At 36.4% G+C, this 19,555-nt stretch overlaps 4 protein-coding genes across 4 annotated transcripts; 2 read left to right on the plus strand and 2 right to left on the minus strand.

The window, feature by feature from the left end:
• The first annotated feature begins 21 nt into the window (after positions 1 to 21).
• LOC18049899 (BON1-associated protein 2) lies at positions 22 to 848 on the plus strand. Its single transcript, XM_006445071.2, has one exon. It carries the CDS (start codon positions 78 to 80, stop codon positions 633 to 635), a length of 558 nt encoding a protein of 185 aa, XP_006445134.1. The 5' UTR covers positions 22 to 77; the 3' UTR covers positions 636 to 848.
• A 118-nt stretch (positions 849 to 966) lies between these two features.
• On the minus strand, positions 967 to 4,386 carry LOC18049900 (E3 ubiquitin-protein ligase At1g63170). The gene is made up of 5 exons (XM_006445072.2): positions 3,586 to 4,386; positions 3,256 to 3,375; positions 3,025 to 3,157; positions 1,827 to 1,991; positions 967 to 1,537 (listed from the first exon to the last, which is right to left on the minus strand). Exons 1-5 carry the CDS (start codon positions 4,107 to 4,109, stop codon positions 1,361 to 1,363), a joined length of 1,119 nt encoding a protein of 372 aa, XP_006445135.1. The 5' UTR covers positions 4,110 to 4,386; the 3' UTR covers positions 967 to 1,360.
• A 741-nt stretch (positions 4,387 to 5,127) lies between these two features.
• Positions 5,128 to 8,267, plus strand: LOC18049901 (pentatricopeptide repeat-containing protein At2g03880, mitochondrial). Its single transcript, XM_006445073.2, has one exon. It carries the CDS (start codon positions 5,183 to 5,185, stop codon positions 7,610 to 7,612), a length of 2,430 nt encoding a protein of 809 aa, XP_006445136.1. The 5' UTR covers positions 5,128 to 5,182; the 3' UTR covers positions 7,613 to 8,267.
• A 1,114-nt stretch (positions 8,268 to 9,381) lies between these two features.
• LOC18049902 (shaggy-related protein kinase theta) lies at positions 9,382 to 14,481 on the minus strand. The gene is made up of 13 exons (XM_006445075.2): positions 14,251 to 14,481; positions 12,923 to 13,171; positions 12,675 to 12,767; positions 12,470 to 12,529; positions 12,095 to 12,367; positions 11,877 to 11,951; positions 11,326 to 11,382; positions 11,086 to 11,226; positions 10,612 to 10,662; positions 10,417 to 10,512; positions 10,233 to 10,316; positions 9,943 to 10,045; positions 9,382 to 9,870 (listed from the first exon to the last, which is right to left on the minus strand). Exons 1-13 carry the CDS (start codon positions 14,311 to 14,313, stop codon positions 9,809 to 9,811), a joined length of 1,407 nt encoding a protein of 468 aa, XP_006445138.1. The 5' UTR covers positions 14,314 to 14,481; the 3' UTR covers positions 9,382 to 9,808.
• Between the last annotated feature and the right edge of the window lie 5,074 nt (positions 14,482 to 19,555).

A 19,555-nucleotide genomic window follows, 5' to 3' on the forward strand; every position in this document is an offset into this window, starting at 1 on the left:
ATGCTATATATATATATATATAATCACAATCCATCAGACCATCACCATCGCATCCTCAGAAATCAGAATCACTACATATGGAGAATTCTTGCTCATCCCATTCCCGGACGGTGGAAATCACAGTCTTGTCAGCCGAAGATCTTCGCGTTGACGGAAGATCAGTGAAAAAGAAAGCATTCGCCGTCGTTAAACTCGACCCGTTTAACAATCGTGTCACGAAAGTCGATGCCATCGGTGGAAGTTATCCTGCGTGGGACGAAAAGCTCGTGATGAAGCTGCCAATGCACGTCACCTTTATAACCCTAGAAGTACAATGCAGGACTTGTTCTGGTTCTGGGGACAGGCTTGTTGGGAGAGCCACGTTGCTCGTTTCGGATTTTATTGGAGGCTATGTGCCGGAAAATCATCTGAATTTTTTGAGTTATTTGTTGAGAGATGCGAGAGGGATCAGGAGTGGGATTCTTAATGTTTCCGTCAGAGTGAAAGAGGGATCAGGATTGGGATTATTGAAGTCAAGGTACGAGTATTGTTCATCGTCTCCATCGGCGCAACAAAAGCCAGTTATTGGTGCAGATGCGAAGAAGTTTAATGGACTTGTTGCTGAGATTCCTGTTTGGAATCCGTATCCCGTCTGATATTTTGATGGGTCCTCTCTCTTTTTCTGTTTTTTAAAGAAATTAATTGTGCAGGACATGATTAAATAAAGGAATTTTGTTCAGGATTAGCAAACATATTCCTTGCCTTAAATTTTCTTGCGATGTTTCTTGACGAATTATATTTAATTTGTGTATTTCTTCACTCTCACGCCTATGGCCATCTTTGTCGCATGTGCGGCCTTAAAGCATTGAATCCTCTAAACTTAAAGAAAAAAAAGACTAAAATCTTTAAAAAAATTAAATCAGAAGAGGATCCATAACAAAAAGTGCACCAAAGATCTGATGTTTGGCATCAGGACACAGGGACGACTCTCCGCTGGGCTCCTAATTGTTGAGCAATGAAGACACCTGCCACTTGCATTTTCTTTGGTCGATGCCGGTGATCAGTGACTAATCTTCCATTATAAACATTAACTGCAGTAGATTACATAAAAGTTTTAGCTATATTATATTAGCTTTAGAATATACATTAACTGCAGTATCCGGCCAATACATAATTAGACCATATTTCCGGAACTTTGATCTAGAACAAAAATATACCTAAACGACGTGGAAAAACTAGAACAAGCAACCTGCAAATACAGTGAGACTACACTGGTTAACCCAACTTTGAGTGAAGCTCTTGTTGCTAGTGTGTGGAGCACACTTCATATACATCCCAGAAACCAGCTCTATTCAGCTCTCGAATGGAAAACTACGACTTTCTAAACCTCTTCGCTGCCTCTTTCATTGCTCATTTTTAGAATGTTGAATTTGCAAAGAGGACATGTAGAATTGATGTACAACCACTTGTCTAAGCAAGAGCAGTGGAAATGGTGTAGGCAAGGAAGTTCCCGCAGCTCAGTTCCATCATCATAAGCAGAAAGGCAGATGCAACACTCCTGCAAACATGAAATATCTCAAGTCTAAAATTGTTATTTATTTTTCATCGTAATTTGACAGTAGATGTATCAATAATTAGACATATGGTGCTCATTTGTATTTGAATCTGGGACTTCCGGAGTTAAGTATTTGTTGCTGTCGTTCATGGCATTTGGGATGCCAATCTAATGCATACAGGCTAGAGCCATAGGCATAAATCCTAGGCTTTACTACACTCAAGAAGCTAATATATCCAAGAACATTCTAAAACTTCTAGAAACATAAAACGCAACATAGAGAGAGACTTACAGCATCATCCTCAGAAATAACATGTTCCATTGGCATATCAGTGTCACATTCAATCATTATCCCTCCAAAAGGTTCTTGAATCTCACCATTAACTTTCTCTAAACCATCTATCCTGCTGAATTTGAATTTCGGCAATCGATCAATCTCTTCTTCGGTGGCTCCTTCCTGCATCATGGATGTAGAGCAAATGGAAGAGTAAAGCTTCAAAACTGAACAAATGAGAGGAATCCAAACAGTCAAACCAGCATAACAATCCCCACATAGGAAGAATATTACAAGCACATGCTACACAGAATATTCGAACTACCAGATGGCTGCATTCGAACAAAGATTTTTCACAGCTCTAAGACGATAACAATATCCCCCAAGATAAGTTTCCAAGATGAGTTATTATTATTACTATGATTATTATTATTATTTTTGGTAAGATGAATTATTTATTTTAAGCATATCCACAAACACCAATCTTATTTCTGTTATTTTTTTTCTCTGAATGCAATCGAAAGATGAAAATCAAAGAAGACCAGCAAAATTGTATCTACATGTTCTATTGCTCATGCAAAATATGCTCTCCAACCACAAATACACCAAGTCTTTGAATTAGTTGAGCCGCCTACTACTTCAAACAGACCACGTATAACAACAGAAAGATGCAAAATGTAAAAGCACTGAGGTGATGTTGATAAAAATAAATAGAGTCGCATATATCAGAAGCACTTCATTGACATTCCAAGAACTCGCACTTATTTCAATAAAGCAATAAAATGCTTTTAGATTAAATCTGCTCAGGCATGGAATTGGAGCCTAGCTTATTAAGTACTTTATTCCCAGCACATTTAAGTCACTCTTTCAATGGAAACTTCTAGCATAAAATGTACTTATTTTACAACTATATCCTAAACTCTTGCCACAATGATTCACACTAAGTTTTGTGTATACCCAAGTTAATTGCACAGAGCATATATTTCAACACTTTACAATAACCATATGAACTGTATTGGTCACCTTACGCCTTCAATGGTTTTCATTTTTCTTGCTCAAACTATTTTATTTATTTATTTTTTTCAAATATGTTTAACTTCTTATGTCCAAATGAAAGAGAAAGAGAGGTTCAAAAACCAATACACTCAAAGAGAACGAAAAGAAACTTTGGAAATATCATATCAACATGAATTCAAAGATATTCACCGTACATTACCCGCTCTGTCAATGCATAGAGTATTCCAAGTATACAAGGAAGACAGCAACAAACAGCAATACCAATGAGGCATGCCACACCAACACAGATCATAACAAAGACCACATCAAAAGCAAGGAATGTAACACAAAGCCTGCAAAACAAACCCATTTAATCTCTATGAGCAAAGAAAACAAATATGTGCAATTTTTTTTTTTTTTTTTGAGAACAAACATTTTAATTTATACTAACCAATAAAGCTGCGGCGAACAACTTATCAAAGTTTCACCACTTGCAGTTATCCAGTAGAACCCAACAATCCACCACAAAAATGAAAAAAATGTATTTGCTGACTCCAAATTCTTTGCTACACTGCATCCATAAAAGCAAACAAATTAAAGCTATATTTGGGAAATTAAACAAATAAAATATCAAGCATAAGTGGATATTTAGTTGATAAGCATTAGCTGGCAAGTAAAAATGAACATTCACCGAATACTTTAACTACTGTGCAAACATTCAAAGTTAAGTGAAACATTCTTCTAGTTCTAGAAACAAAATAATAATAATTGTGAGCTCTACCTGCTATCATTTTCACCATGAAACCGCTCTTCTTCATCACCGGTGACAGTAGTACTGCTGGACCCAGAAACGGAATCACCAAAAACAACACCTTCCCCTCGGCGCCTTCTTTTGAACTCCAAAGAGACGCAAAAAACGTGAAACAAACACTGCAAAGCGTAACCAACAATCCGGAGCCTTAGAGGCACCTCAGGCTTTTCGTTTATACTCACACCCAACACTGCGAAGGCAACAATTACAAATACCAAATTCCACAGGACATCAAGCACTATAATGGGCCTCGAGTAAGCCCAGTAGCTTTGACGCTCCTCCAGCTGCTCCGCCGCCGTTTCCCTCACGCGCACCGATGGCTCTCGTAGCATCAACCGCCTCCCGCTAGCGCGTCTGAGGAGTCGCGCCGCGGCGCCCCGTAACGGAGGTGGCGGACGGCGGAGTAGACGGCGGCTTCGAATGAGGTGGTCGGGGAGTGAGTGAGCTAAGAGTGGTGACGTTTCCGCGGCGTCTGCTGGGGGGTTCATTCGCATTCGACGACTGAAAGTGAACTGAAATCAACTAGCGTTTCGAGACAAATTTCAAGAATTGGATTCGGGTTTTGATATAAGGGTGATTTGGTGGGTTGATGTGAAGAGGGACTTAATTTGGAAACCATGAATTTTGTTTGATATTTGGGTGTTCGGAGATGATTTTTCAGGGGGCAAAAAAATAAAATAAAAATAAAAAGCGAGTACGTCCCGAGCATTTGAGTTTCTCGGGGCAGTTTTGAAAGAGAGTTTTACTTTTACCCACCCCTTGCCGTTTATAAATTACTTGTACTCAAATGGCTAGAGCCCAAGTGGCCAGAGCCACTCGTTTATAAATGTAAAATAAATAGTTTCAGTCTCTATAAATGTATTATAGAAATTTAATTTAAATATTTTTTTTTTAAGTTTTAGAATTTGAGTGAAGGTAGTTTTTTTTTCAGGTTGGAAATTTGACGTCCCTCGAATATTTGAGAGGGTTAAAAATTTGAGCGGTGTCATGTCAATATTAATATCAACAAATCTCAGTATATACATATATAATTATACATATCAGTTATATTTTTATGTAATATAAGTTATAATTTAAATAATAGTATCGTGTCATAAAAAAAAAAAAATTACTTATACTCGCGGCGTTTACCGATTAATTATTTTCATAATTCCGTAGCGAATTTTAAAAATATATATATGCAGCGTGTATGAAATTTTAAGAACTGAGGAGAGCGAATAAGCAAGTGGAATGACAAGAAAGGAGTTGTGGTGTCAGGTGTGAACGAACGAAACGAACGAGTCACAGCCCAGACGACAAGGTCAAATTATCATGCAAAGAGATGGAGGCGGTAGATTGTCGAAGCTTTTGTTTTCAAATTCAAAATCGGTTTTTTTTTTTTAAATGCAGAAACAAGAAGACGTGTCTCTCAGATGTAGACCAACAGCTGTCCTACTCCTACGTGAAAGTTCCCGCCAAGTGGCTTTTAAACTCCATGTAACTCAACTCCACGGAGGACCCACATATATTTTGGCCAATATTATCCGTGAGTTCTTGTATAAACCGCGAAAAAAAAAGAAAAGCGGTTATGTTCAAATTGGATTTCAAAATTCTTAATTTTTCCCTCAGGTGCCGAAGCAAGATCATAGGACCAGCTCGCTATACTCACAACGTTGGAAACTCTGTTAAGCCCGCATCTGACTTGAATCGGGCTCTTGTTGATTTTTCGAATTCAGGTGAAATCGATGAAGCAGGCCAGTTGTTTGAGAAAATGTCTGATAGAGACGGGTTTACATGGAACACCATGATAGCTGCTTATGCCAATTCAGGCAGATTAAGGGAAGCAAAAAAGCTATTCAACGAAACCCCCTTCAAGAATTTTTTCACTTGGTCTTCACTTATTTATGGGTACTCAAACTATGGACTTGATATTGAAGCATTTGAGTTGTTTTGGCAAATGCAGCTTGAAGGATATAGGCCTAGTCAATACACATTGGATAATGTACTTAGGTTGTGTTCTTTAAAGGGATTGCTTCAAAGAGGAGAACAATTTCATGGGTATGCCATAAAGACTTGTTTTGACTTGAATGCTTTTGTTGTGACCGGTCTTGTTGATATGTATGCAAAGTGCAAGTGCATCTTCGAAGCTGAGTATCTCTTTAAAATGTTTCCTGATGGTAAAAATCATGTGGCCTGGACTACTATGATAACTGGGTATTCACAAAATGGCTATGGGTTTAAAGCAATTGAGTGTTTCCGAGACATGAGAGTTGAAGGGGTTGAGTCTAATCAGTTTACTTTTCCTAGTATATTGACAGCTTGCGCAGCTGTTTCGGCACGTGATTTTGGGGCTCAGGTGCATGGTTGTATACTCAGTAGTGGTTTTGAAGCTAATGTCTATGTTCAAAGTGCATTGATTGATATGTATGCAAAATGCGGGGATTTGGATAGTGCCAGGAGATTGTTAGAGTATTCGGAGATTGACAATGAGGTTTCTTGGAACTCTATGATAGTTGGGTTTGTGAGGCAAGGATTTCATAAGGAAGCTTTGTCTTTGTTCAAGAAAATGCATGCAAGAGACATAAAGATTGATGATTTCACATACCCATCTGTTTTAAATTGTTTTGCTTCAAATATAGATTTGAATAATGCAAAGTCTGTTCATTCATTAATCGTAAAAACTGGATTTGAAGGATATAAGTTTGTGAACAATGCACTTATTGATATGTATGCTAAACAAGGGAACTTAGATTGTGCTTTTATGGTTTTTAACCTTATGCAAGATAAGGATGTGATCTCATGGACCTCCTTGATCACGGGGTGTGCATACCATGGCTCTTATGAAGAAGCTCTCAAATATTTTTCTGACATGAGAATCTCAGGCATTTGTCCGGACCATGTTGTCGTTTCCAGCATTCTGAGTGCCTGTGCAGAATTAACAGTTTTGGAATTTGGGCAACAAGTGCATGCAGTCTTTCTTAAATCTGGTGGTTGTTCATCCTTATCAGTAGATAATTCCCTTGTACTCGTGTATGCTAAGTGTGGATGTATCAACGATGCTAATCGTGTATTTGACTCTATGCATACAAGGGATGTTATCACTTGGACAGCTCTAATAATGGGTTGTGCACAAAATGGTAAAGGAAAAGAGGCTTTACAATTTTATGATCAGATGCTTGCCAGGGGCACCAAGCCAGACTACATTACTTTTGTTGGCTTACTTTTTGCTTGCAGCCATGCTGGTCTTGCAGAGAATGCTCGCTGGTATTTCGAATCAATGGATAAGGTTTATGGAATCAAACCAGGTCCCGACCACTATGCCTGTATGATTGACCTCCTGGGGAGGTCTGGAAAACTCATTGAAGCCAAGGCATTACTAGATCAGATGGTAGGAGAGCCAGATGCAACTGTATGGAAAGCTCTCCTATCTGCATGTAGAGTACATGGGGACTTGGAACTGGGAGAGAGAGCGGCAAATAACCTCTTTGAATTGGAACCCATGAATGCCATGCCTTATGTTCAGCTATCTAATATGTATTCCACAGCTGGTAAATGGGAAGATGCCGCAAGAGTTCGAAAACTAATGAAATCAAGGGGAATCCGTAAAGAACCCGGCTGTAGTTGGGTTGAGACGAACAGCCAAGTACACATCTTTATATCTGAAGATAGGGGCCATCCATTGAGAACTGACATTTATTCCAAGATTGATGAGATTATGCTACTGATCAAGGAAGCTGGTTATGTGCCAGACATGAATTTTGCACTTCATAATGTGGAAGAAGAGGGTAAGGAGATTGGTCTGGCTTATCATAGTGAAAAGTTGGCTGTTGCTTTTGGACTTCTAACATTGCCACAAGGAGCACCCATTAGAATTTTCAAGAATCTCCGGGTTTGCGGTGATTGCCATACTGCTATGAAGTACATATCAGCAGTCTATCTTCGGCACATTATCTTGAGGGATTCAAACCGGTTTCATCACTTCAAAGCAGGAAATTGTTCGTGTGGAGACTACTGGTAAACATCTGAGTACTTATCCAGTGTTCCTGTATAGTTGTTCTCAAAGGCTTGGAGCAGAAGTCTCAGATTTCTCTGGCAAATTTTTGTCCTGAGGCTGCAACTGTTGGTTGGTCTTCAGTTATTATTTTTAAGTGGATAAGTCCCTTCAGAATGGACGTCTAAGATATATACATACATACATACACGGACCCATTCAAATTTTCAGGAATCTTCAGGTTTGTGGTGATTGCCACACTGCTATGAAGTACATATCAGCAGTCCCTCTTCAGCACATTATCTTGAGGGATTCGACCGATTTCATCACTTTAAAGTAGGAAATTGTTCGTGCGGAGAATACTGGTAAACATCTGAGTACTTATCCAGTTTTCCTGTACAGTTGTTCTCAAAGGCTTGGGGCAGAAGACTCGATTTTTCTAGTAAATTTCTGTCCTGAGGCAGCAGCGCTGTTGGTAGGTTTTCAGTTATTATTTTTAAGTAGGTAAGCCCCTTCAGAATGGACGGCTAAGAAAAAACATGTGACTTTAGACACAATACTCGATTCGACAGTGTTGGAACACGAGCATAAATAGGGATCGATTCCACAATGATCAACGTAACCGAACCATTAGATTGCAAGGTTTTGTTTGTAGTTTGAAATGAATTATTTTATTGTGTGTTTACTTGAGGGTTTAGGGAATGGAAATGAAGGAATGAAAATAAAAGTCATGTTTACTTGGCAAAATATAATTTAAAAATGAGAATAAAATAAAATCTATGGGTCTCATGCAATTTAGAAATAAGGAATGAGAATTCTATTTTCCTGGAGATTGGAAATGAGATTTTATTTCTTGAATTGACTTTTGTATTCTTCTAATTTTTTCATATTCTCCAAATTATTTTCGTTCAAATCACAATTAATTTTATTGTTTTAAATGTTATTATTATTAAATTTTATTAATTTTATTAACTTTATTATTTTAGTTATTATTTATTATTTTTATTTTTATTAATATTATCATTATTAGTATTTATTATTATTATTATTAATTTTATTTTTTAATTAATATCATTTTTATTATAATATTTATACATATATCTAGTTAATGAAAATTATATTATTTAATACAATAAATTTTTTGATAAATTGATTCTCATTTCTATTGCACTCCATTCCTATTCTCATTCCAACTCATTCTCATTCTATAAAGTAAACGCACCATTAATCTTTAAATGTTGTGGACAGAGTAACAAATAACCTGGAACGGAACAAGAGACGCCTAATGCCCTGCAGTCTCCATTCATTTTCTGCATTATTGCGGTGGACAATATTTAACTCTCTCTAAATTAGAATGAATTATTTGCTTGAGATAGTGCATCAATCTCCTCTACTGGTGCATATAATTTCTTTTAAGCAACATGTTCCAAAATATTAGTACAATAGAGTTGCCAAAGTAATGAAGACTGGATTTCAGTTTACCGTCCAGCACAGCCGCAGACAACTTGGGTATTACGGTTCTTGCTGAGAAACTTGCCATTTTGTGGATGGATTTCATACATGGATCATAAGATTTTCATTCCTGTTGCCCCAATTGATTGTATTAAACCAAAATTACCACCATATTCAAGAACATAAGATGCACAACATTTCAGGAGTTTGTTGGTATTTTCTTATATGGCAGTTTTAAAAAAAAAAAGAACACAACAAAACATTTTACAGTTGAAATGAAAGCTGGAATATTTTCCTTCATTGAAATGAAAGGTCACAACTTGTCCAAAAAGTAAGAGCAGCAATCACAAGGAAACAAGACGATGGATTATAGACGATGAATTTCAGTAACGTGAGAAAAGAACGAGAGAATTATACACCAAGAACGCCATCCTAATTCATCAACTTGATAATGTCAAGTTAGTTTTCCACAACGAATAATTGTAAACAATATATGACAGACATATCTGGAATAACTCAAGCTTTCATAATTGAGACATAAAACAAATTAAACATTGCTAATTAGAAAATAAATGTCAAACCTTCTTCCATCCACAACTCACTCCCATCAGCAGATTCATCATAAAAATCCTTGAGCAGCCTCCCAGCCACGAACCAACTCATTGGTGAAGGGAAAAAAATCGGTTGCCCTGTAGGGCACAATGGCTTGTGGCATACCTAAGCATCCAAAAATTGATTTATATTGCATATGGATCCATCTCAGTCATCAAATCATTTCCTTGCGTGCTCCGGGATAAGACGTTGTCGCAATTCATTAGAGGCACCAGCCAATTCTGCAAGGCAATTGGCATGAGGAAGAAAGTAACTACTAAAGCCAAAGTATGAAAAACAGAGGATCAATTTACCTTGAGCAGTGAAATTGAAAAGAGTAGGTAGGGGTCGCCCATTTGGCAAACAAGTATTGGGGTCTCTCAAATCATCAAAGAAGGGGTGTGCACATGCCTCCAACTAAGCCAAGGAGCAACTACGGTTAGTAAACTTCTCAAATAAAATAAATAAAACATAAACACGCACAACAGCATCACAGTGAAGGGAAATTTTCAACCTCCAACAGGTTCAAGGAATGGTGTTTATGTGTGCAGTCTCCAACATTCAATTTTATGGATTCCATCAAAAAAAAAAAAAAAAAACTTACAGCAGTGCATCGTAGGCTTGGTGAATACTGAAGCAACCTTGAGACAAGATCCAGTGCTTCAGGGGGCATTCGTTTGTGAAATATCTGATAAGCATAAATTTATTAAGATATCTACAGTTGTAAAGCAGAAAACACAATAACTATAAGGAAAGCAGAAGATAGAGATCTCCGAACAAAGACACACCTTATGCCATGGATGAGCTTTAATTTGAGGGAACTTAAATTCTGTGTAATTTGGATTCATGCACTTAATTTCTTCTCTTGTTGGTGTTCCCAGAATCTAATAAATAAAGCATAGTGGGGAAAATTAATGAGAAAAGCTGGAAAATGAAAAAGAGATCTAAAAACTTTAAACATAAAAAGTCTCCAGATGTTAGACCTTAATGATTTCGACGAGCTGGTCAACTCCACTTTCCCCAGGAAATAAAGGCTGCACATCATACAGGCAGTAGATGTCATAACTGGTCACGAATACCTCATTTTAGAAGATGAATAAAAAACAATACATCATGGACCTAAACATTAGCATATGATCCATTAGCTAATGGTTGAAACGAGGAACTCAAAGCAGGCGAATATAATATAGAAACAATACATTATATAGAACTATAAAATATCCAGAATAATAGGCACGAGTGACGACACACCACTTTCGTCATGAATAAGCAAAAGGAACATACTTATCCACTCTGTGAAATTCAGACCACTCATAGATATCTATAAACAAAAGATTAAGATCATAGCATTCTGAAAAAATGTCCAAATAGACCACCCTAAAAAATTATCAAGGGCGGTTGAAATTTGACACCAACATTCAAACAGATTCAGATGAAAATAAAAAGCACACACCAACCTGTCCAAGAAGAAGCTCAGCCAAGACACATCCAATGGACCACATATCAATGGCAGTTGTGTATTCTGTAGCCCCAAATATAAGTTCCGGGGCCCTGTAATATCTTGAGCAGATATACGATATGTTGGGTTCACCTGGCACCTGGAGATTTGAGAATGAATCTCAGCAGTCATGATTTTCCAAGCATTAGCAATAGTACTTCAAAAATTCCCAAAACTTTTTCCCAAATAAAGAACATACCAACATCTTTGCACTTCCAAAGTCACATATCTTTAACTGGTGTGTATGGGGATTGACCTGCAAATCACATTACAAATTCAACCTAGATATTTTTGATACTATATTCAATAACCAAACAAAAATTTTAAGAAAGATAGCATGATAATGAAGCATATCTAGATCATCATCTCAAACTTTCACAAGCAAAAACCTATAACAACACTATTAAATTTCGAGTAAAACCTTAAAGAAATTTTACACCCACGTCATTTTAATTTTTTATTTTTTTAGAAAGGCGGTCTTGTGTGCATACCTAGCAATAAGTGCCAAGGAGCTTACTATCAAAACCTTACATCTGCTCATCGAAAGAAATTTTTCTCACTAACAGAAAACTAATTAGTCTACAACAGAGCTCAGACCAATTAAGTATCCAAAAAAAGCATGTTAAAAAATCAATAGAAGGAATTCCATAGGACACAGAAATCACAATCCTCTACTCATCTACATTTTTATAGTTCGTTTATTTTTCAACCTCTCTATAAGAATGTACAACAAATTGCAAGAGAACTTACCAATAAATTTTGTGGCTTAATGTCTCGATGACACACCCCAACAACATGATGCAAGTAATTCAGTGCACGGCAAATCTACAGAAAGAAAGCATGTATATTACCATAACTGGCACAAGGTGCAGCACACCCGAAGCATTAAGCACAATCCAGTACATTTACAAAAAGAATCTTCTCAATCACCAACAAATAAACAAATTAAGGAACGGTTCAAATTTCACCTGGTATGTATACAGCTGCACGTAAAGAATGGGCACATGTTGGTTCATTCTGGTATAGTGCTTTGAAACTCGGTAGACAGTTTCAGATATATACTCCAAGACAAGGTTAAGATAAAGCTCATCTTTCTCAGTAGTTGAAAAGAAACAATGTTTCAGAGAAACAACATTAGGATGGTTAAGTAAACGCATAATTTGGAGTTCCCTATTCTTGTATCTCTTATCCTGGAGCACCTTCTTTATTGCAACAGAGTCCCCTGTTTCAAGGCACTTAGCCTGCAGCATAAAGATTAAATGCAAGAAGGAATAAGATGACAAAAACAGTAGGCCAAAATCTTAATCTGGATATACAAATCCATGCCAACAGGTTTCACATACTTGGAAGACAACACCAAAGGAACCAGTCCCCACCACACGTTCTGCCATATAGGAGATTGTCTGGGAGTCAAGAATCAAAAAATTGTTAAAGAGTTGTTCAGAATCCAAGACTTGGCCAATAGTTAATAAGAATAACCCAAAAGTGAGCTAATGGTAAAACGCAACCCGGGAATCCAACAAAAATTCAGAAGAGAATTCAAATCACCTGCTTTGGTTGTCCATTTCGACCACCTACTGTAGTAGCAATGACTTGACCTGCTTCTGTTCCATTGCCATTGACAATTGAGGGTTCCAAATCCTGCACAATGCAAAGCCACGACCAAGTATTTAGCAACTATGAAGTACCTGCAGAAACTGTAGACCACAGTTCATTTATTCTATCAACAGTTATTCACGAAGAGACTTGCCAACAAGCTCTCCAGAACAGCCTTCAAGTTATGATTGTCTCAATACCTTATCATCATGGTTAACATTTTTTTCATCTCTTATTCTCATCTCATTCATTTCCTTAGGCAGTTGATCAAAACCTGATCTTTCAGTTCTAGCAACTGTGGCTGCTTCGGACGTGCTTGCAACAGGCTCCAGAGATGTAGAAGCCATATGCTGCTCTAGACTGGAGGCACTTCTTTCAACCAAATTTGCTTCCCCATTTACCTCTAATTCTTTATCGACCTTTGCCCTCTTTATGCCAGAATCTCCACCCTGTATGAAACAAATAGAAATTTTTAAAGAATAATTTAAATTATGGAAAGTTAAAACCAACCTTACTGGTCTGAATTAACAGTAAAAGCAATGCATAGCCAGACATTAAGAACAACCTCATTACAAAGTTTATAAATTGCAAGTCTATTTGTGATAAAACAACATTAGCTACGTGGAAATAATGCAGCTGTCAACTTAAACAAATGGAACAGTACAAAATTCTTCTAATTTAGAAAGACAAGTGAGAATTGATACTGGGAAACTCACCTTTAGGATAGACTTAAATAAAAGGGAAAAATAGGCTAAACCTCTGCATCCCATCTAAAGCAGAGACCAAGTAGTTTTGAGATTACAACCGATTGATACTTCCCTTAAAAAACATAATGGAGTCAATACAAATAAGGTTAAGATATCATTTCCTTATCGGTGAGATACACCGCAGTCAACAACACAAAAAGGACACAGCAACTGAGGTGAATTGTTTTTCTTTTCCTAATCGTGATTCTTTTCATGAAATTTGCCGTCCTAGAGCCACTAGAACCTGTTAATGCTGCCATCTTTGTTTAAAAGAGGGAAAAAAGGTTAGCAAGTGAGTAGCAGCCATTCTCACGGAAGAACCAATAATGCTGATTTTGACCATTCACCAACCCCAACAACAATAGTGTTCAGAAAAGCCAACTGCTATATTACGGCCTACCATCAACTAATCTCATAAACAAAAAAATCCAATCTAAAACACGTAACATTTCATTGTTTATTAAATTTAATTACATCATAAATCACAACAAAAGTTAACAGCACTGCACAAGAATATAAAAGCATGTTCTACTTCTTCAAAACATCAGTTGAATCGCAGCTAAATCATTGCTAGAAATCAAGGCAAAAACTAACATAACATAACATCGTTCACAAACTAGGACAAGATCATTATTTACATAACCACATTCTTCAGCTGATGGATATATAAATCCATTCAAAATCTAAACAACACACAATACAAAATCCGTAAACACAAACAGAAACAAACCTTAGAAACTTCAAACATAAGCAACAAACAAAAATAAAAACCAAAAGCTTACCGGATCAGAAGAAATAGAAGTGCGACCAGAAGCAATGCTCTTGAGACGGCGCATGACATTCATTGTTTCTGAAAACGAAACCCTAATTGATTCTCCACTTCAAAAATGAAAGAATGAACAAATCCAACGCCAAATTCAAAAGAACGGTATTGCTTCAAAAGGAGAGAGAGAATTTCTCTCTCTTCCTCGGCGACCCAAAAGGAAATTAAAAAACAGAAAATACAAACACAAAAATCAAAATCCCTCCCCTCTCTCTTTTCTCTCTTAATTTTCGCTGACGCTCTCCCTCTAGAAAGCCTCCAGGTGTCTCTTTGGTTTTGATTTTCTTTTCCGCGGTCAAAGCTCGATCAAAGAAAAGCCAATCATTCCAGCCTCATGTTTTGTACTTCAGTCAAACAAGGATTTTCAACCGTTAATCTGTAATTATTAATGATCTGACGGTTTGTGTTTGAGGATTTTTGGGTAGTTTTAAGAGTTTGGTTACGCGTTATTCCAAAATTAACCTCAAGTTTGTTTCGTATTTACTGATATCGGAGTCCGGAAACAGATTTATCCAACGGAATATTCTCCGGCGTTTGACCACTCATTGACCACACTGCTGGCATTTAAGTTTAATTATGCTTGTGCTCTGATTGGGGTTTACGGTTTAGAGAGCCATTAGCGCAAATGAAAGAAGTTTACCTATATTTAGAAGTGGATTAAATAATTTTATAAAATTCATCCATCCACTTTGTTTTCGATTATTAATCAAATACAATTTTTTAAAAATTACTAATCACAATAAAAAAAATTACAAATTTCAACAAAATATTTTTAAATTTTGTAATACTTGGAACACAAACTGATGATACGATTATATTTTATCAGTGACGCAATTATTTTATTTGACGCTCAAAATGCAATGGTATGATAATTTTCATGAATAGAGTATGCCGTGTTATTGTTTCACCTTAAATAATAGATATAATAAGTAATTTTAAAGTTCTAATAGGAATTGTACCATTGATAGTTTGTAAAGCTTAGCAGGGTAAGGAGCATACACCCTGTAAGAAACTAAGAATCGAATCGAATTCCTATACATAATTGAGTTGCAAAAGATTCTGAATAGATATCCCACATCTGAAAAAAATTCTAACAATTATTCCAATAATTACATATTTGATTTGACATATGGACTAATATGCAATAAAGATTTAATGAGAATAGATTCACATGAAAAAAATATGTATTAACTCTTGGATGGGAAAAATATAACAATTCAAAACTTTCTAATTATACAAACACAAAGTTAGGAACAAATCCACTTTGCATCTCCTTTGTCATTGATCGTCATTTAGGGGTCTTAGCTGGTGATCCGAGTTGTTTCTCTCTCGATTGCACTATTCAAATTCGAATGCAATATATAATAAAATCAAATTAATTGATCATCTCCATTGTAGATTGCATAAAATTAATGGCGTAAAGTAGGCATTTGAAAGAAAGAAAGAAAAAAGACTAAATAATGCACTTCAAATTAATGAAAATATGGAGAAAAACAAAAGTCGCTCTTCTCTTATCCAAAGAGTTGGATCGGGTCCGAAATCCAAATTCATTAGAGCAACCCAATGGGCCGTTGTGGGTGAAAAAATGAAGAAAGGAATCCAACGGTTCGGGTAATTATACATGCACAAATCAAATGGAAATTTGTTTTAATTGCATTTTTTTTTTCTTTCTTTCAATGTCCACGTTGTGGTAGTGTTTATATCTGTAGTTTAAATGGATCCATCAAGGCCAGTCTGCCAGAGTTGTTCAATCAATGATATTAAGGGACAGCAACAGCATGGCCTGTCAAATAAAAAATAAAAATGACAGCATGCACGTGAAATTGCAATAGAATGAAAATGACAAAAGTATTATTTTTGCACTGCACCCATCAAAACTAATTAGAAAACTCCAAGAGCCCACAACACAACTGCCTTTGCCTTATATTATTATTGCACTTGCGATTTGCCAATTCAAGCTTCAATAGGTAAAATATTATTTTAAGTCTGCCCCATTGTCTTGACAAGTCAGTTCAAAATTGGGTTGCCGGTGAGTATGATTAATTTCGAATGCCCAAAATTTCTATAGAATTTCACCAATCCCGCATGGAGCATGCATCGGACAATTCGAAATTTCGAAGCATTGAGAAATTATCGCTTTTTGTTTTTCGAGGTTCTAAAGATGGGCCAAGACACCAACATGGAGTCCTCTAATTAAGTTGGGCTTCTGTAGTGGAATCTTTGTGCGATATGCTTCTTTCATCATTCAAAAGGAGAGAAAGAGAGGAAAAAAAAGGGTCTTTTATAGTAGTTTCATTTATTTATTTATTTATTTTGTGTATTATAGAGTGTGTAATGAAAGGGAAAAGTTTTGAGTACGAAAACAAATTGGGTAATGTTAAGTTACATGCATATACCTTACAACCCTCTCACATGAATAGTATATGGATACTATTCATATGAGAGGGTTGTAAGGTACATGCATGTAACTTAGAGGGATCCAAACAAATTCCTTTCTCAAGTTCACACCACGTCGGTAACAACCACAATAAGAAAGCTGGGTACGCAGATGTGAAATTTAGCAACTGTCATATCCAATGACTAAGATGGAACCTTGAACAATTTGGAGTTGGTAATTAAGGGCACTGCTAATTAGAGACTAGCCCTCTTAGGCACGGTAGTCCAAAATCACAAGCATAATTGAAATATCTTAGCATATATAAAACAAAAGTTGACATTTGCAAAAAAATAATAATAACAAACAAACAGTAGATGGCACTTCGTTTGTTTTCATCCAATTCAAATCGCTTCGAAGCTGATCATCTCAGTTTTTGCTTACAAAAGGAGAAAAAATAATTATAAAAATGAGAAAACTCTCGTTCAAACTCGCGATAATATTCTCTGTACTTATCATGTTCATATTCTGTCACCCGTGGCCTAGACTTGGTGCTTTTTGCAGCTAACTAGCAATGGGAAAAATTAATGCGAAGGCGTTCGGCTTGCGGAGCATAAATGGTCCTGCTCATTAATTGTACCCAAACTGTTGCAATCTTCTAGTTTACATCCCCCTCATTTAACGTTTCACCCACCAAACAATCACTCATTTTCTCTTAAAATTCAAAGCTCAAAAGGGTCTTTTTATACAAACATGTACATACTATTTTCCCTACTTTTCAACGCATTAAATGTTTCGAATAGCAATATCTCACAACGCCCGTCACCTCTCGTTACGCATACTTGTCAACTATACTTACCACCTTGGTCACGTTTAACTTCAGTTGGCATCTCGTCTCAAATTGGGTCTTAATTTATAATATTTATATAATTAATTAATTTAAGCATTTAACGATATTCATTGCTGTGTTCAAGTCAAAACTTTCGGTATAAATATCCGAGCGACGTGTCTCCATTTCAATGAAAACATGCACCTGTGATATCGTAGCACTGACACTCTTGACTTTCGTCACCAAAATATATTTGTTTCTATTGTGCCATTCATGCAAGAACAAACCGAGGCAGCTTTCACGAAAGCATCTCTACAAGCACTTTAGTTCATTATTAGTTAGTTAGCGGAAGGTTTTTCCTAAATGGCTCATCAATAATTACCATACATAATTGATGGGAAAAAGGGCCGTGTGTGTCTCGCTCTCTCTCAACAGTTCTCGTACTCAATTATTGACGGTGCCGTGTCTCGCAACTAGAACGTTGCCAATGGCGACACCCACATACACGTATGCATACATACATGCACACACACATATATATATATATATATCACGCACAGTTGATTTTGATTTTGATTTGGTACCAATAATGTAGAGTAAAGGCTAGGTTAATATATGGAAATTTATATGGTCCAATGAATTGGCCCACTAATAATTGTAGTGAACTGTAGGTGTAGGAGATTAGTTTTTGCAACCCGACGATCTTGATGGAGTTTGAAAGTTGTATAAGGATGGAGGTGAGGGAGCCCACAAGCATGTGATAGGTGGGAGAGAGGCAAAGAGGAGATCTGGCACACGATGACTTTTTACTTTGGATAATTGGGACTAGGAACAAGATTGACAAGTAGATGGTCCAAAAACAATGTCCTTTAAAAAGAGTTTTTTTATTTTTTTTTATTATTTTGCATATATACATATTGATATTTATATATAAATGATGAATAATTTTAATGTATAATATTTGAGGCCCTACTGCCTTCCTAGCTTCGTTCGGATAGCATATCATTTTCTTGACTTTAAATACCTTCGTCCACACCTACTCGTGTCCTCATTAACCTGTGATCCTCACGTGTTTCTTCGTGTGTTTGCATGGCCCCGCCCATACATATTCGGTAAGTTTTGCACTGTAACAGATCATCTCTGAATCATTTTTGTCACGTAGTCGATTGCCGCATCGACGCAATTAGGAGTCGGGCATTTTCAGGTTCAGTACGTCCTAGAAGAGAGTAAATTGATTTTGATTTGTGAACCCGAACCCGTTCTGTTTGAGTTTGATCACTAATTTCTGGGGGTTTTTTTTTTTTTGGTTTATTACAAAGAGTAATGATACTCTTGTATAAATTTATTTTGTACAAACTGACGTAGCATTAATTCATTGATTGAATGAAAATATAAATTAATAAAAATAAATTATGTGGGCCAAGTGATATTTAATTCAACCAATCTTATCATGTCACATTAGTTTGTATAAAATAAATTTATACAAGAATTTGTGACTTTATCATTACTCTATTATAAATATTATTTTTTTTATACAAATTATCATTAATTTTACTTAAGAAAAGAAAAGAAGTGATTAATTTACAACAAAGAATCTCAAATCAACGTTAAGTACCATACCTTTACATCCACGGGCAACTCATCCTAACCCATTTTGCAAATTGCAGCGCCACAAGACAACCAAATATTTTCCTTTCCCTGTCGCCAAGAGTGAGTAATCATCACTCATCAGATATTCAAAGTAGAAACCATAGCACGAGCCGCCATCAACAACAACAAGAGGGGAAGGGGCTAGCAGCTATCGGCTAGCAAAGGAACAAAACTAAAATCTTCATCATATCAGAATTCAGAAAGGTCAAAAAAAGCATTGGTACTGTCGCGCCTTAAATTTCATCCTCTTGTTGGTAACGAAAAGTTTTACAATACAATAAAACTTAAATTTTTTCATTACCATCCGAATAATTATGTGTCGCATTGGAGTTGGTCAATACACGAAACCCCATACCCAGAGAAACTGCCAAACCCTCAGCATTAAATGATAGTAACTCTCTCCCCCAACAC

Source organism: Citrus clementina, unplaced genomic scaffold (assembly GCF_000493195.1).
Source record: "Citrus clementina cultivar Clemenules unplaced genomic scaffold, Citrus_clementina_v1.0 scaffold_3, whole genome shotgun sequence".
Lineage (NCBI taxonomy): Eukaryota > Viridiplantae > Streptophyta > Magnoliopsida > Sapindales > Rutaceae > Citrus > Citrus x clementina.

Bases quoted from the DNA above. Each gene is read 5' to 3' on its own strand.
- LOC18049902 (XM_006445075.2), bottom strand. From the start codon at position 14,313: ATGAATGTCATGCGCCGTCTCAAGAGCATTGCTTCTGGTCGCACTTCT. The intron at 11,383-11,876 runs GTAAGTTCTCTT...TGTGATTTGCAG, and splicing joins TTAAGCCACAAAATTTATTG to GTCAATCCCCATACACACCA. The intron at 11,227-11,325 runs GTATGTTCTTTA...TCAAATCTCCAG, and splicing joins TTGGAAGTGCAAAGATGTTG to GTGCCAGGTGAACCCAACAT.
- LOC18049900 (XM_006445072.2), bottom strand. From the start codon at position 4,109: ATGCGAATGAACCCCCCAGCAGACGCCGCGGAAACGTCACCACTCTTA. The intron at 3,158-3,255 runs GTTAGTATAAAT...TTTGTTTTGCAG, and splicing joins TGTTCGCCGCAGCTTTATTG to GCTTTGTGTTACATTCCTTG. The intron at 1,992-3,024 runs GTAATGTACGGT...TCCATGATGCAG, and splicing joins TCTATGCATTGACAGAGCGG to GAAGGAGCCACCGAAGAAGA.
- LOC18049899 (XM_006445071.2), top strand. From the start codon at position 78: ATGGAGAATTCTTGCTCATCCCATTCCCGGACGGTGGAAATCACAGTC.
- LOC18049901 (XM_006445073.2), top strand. From the start codon at position 5,183: ATGTTCAAATTGGATTTCAAAATTCTTAATTTTTCCCTCAGGTGCCGA.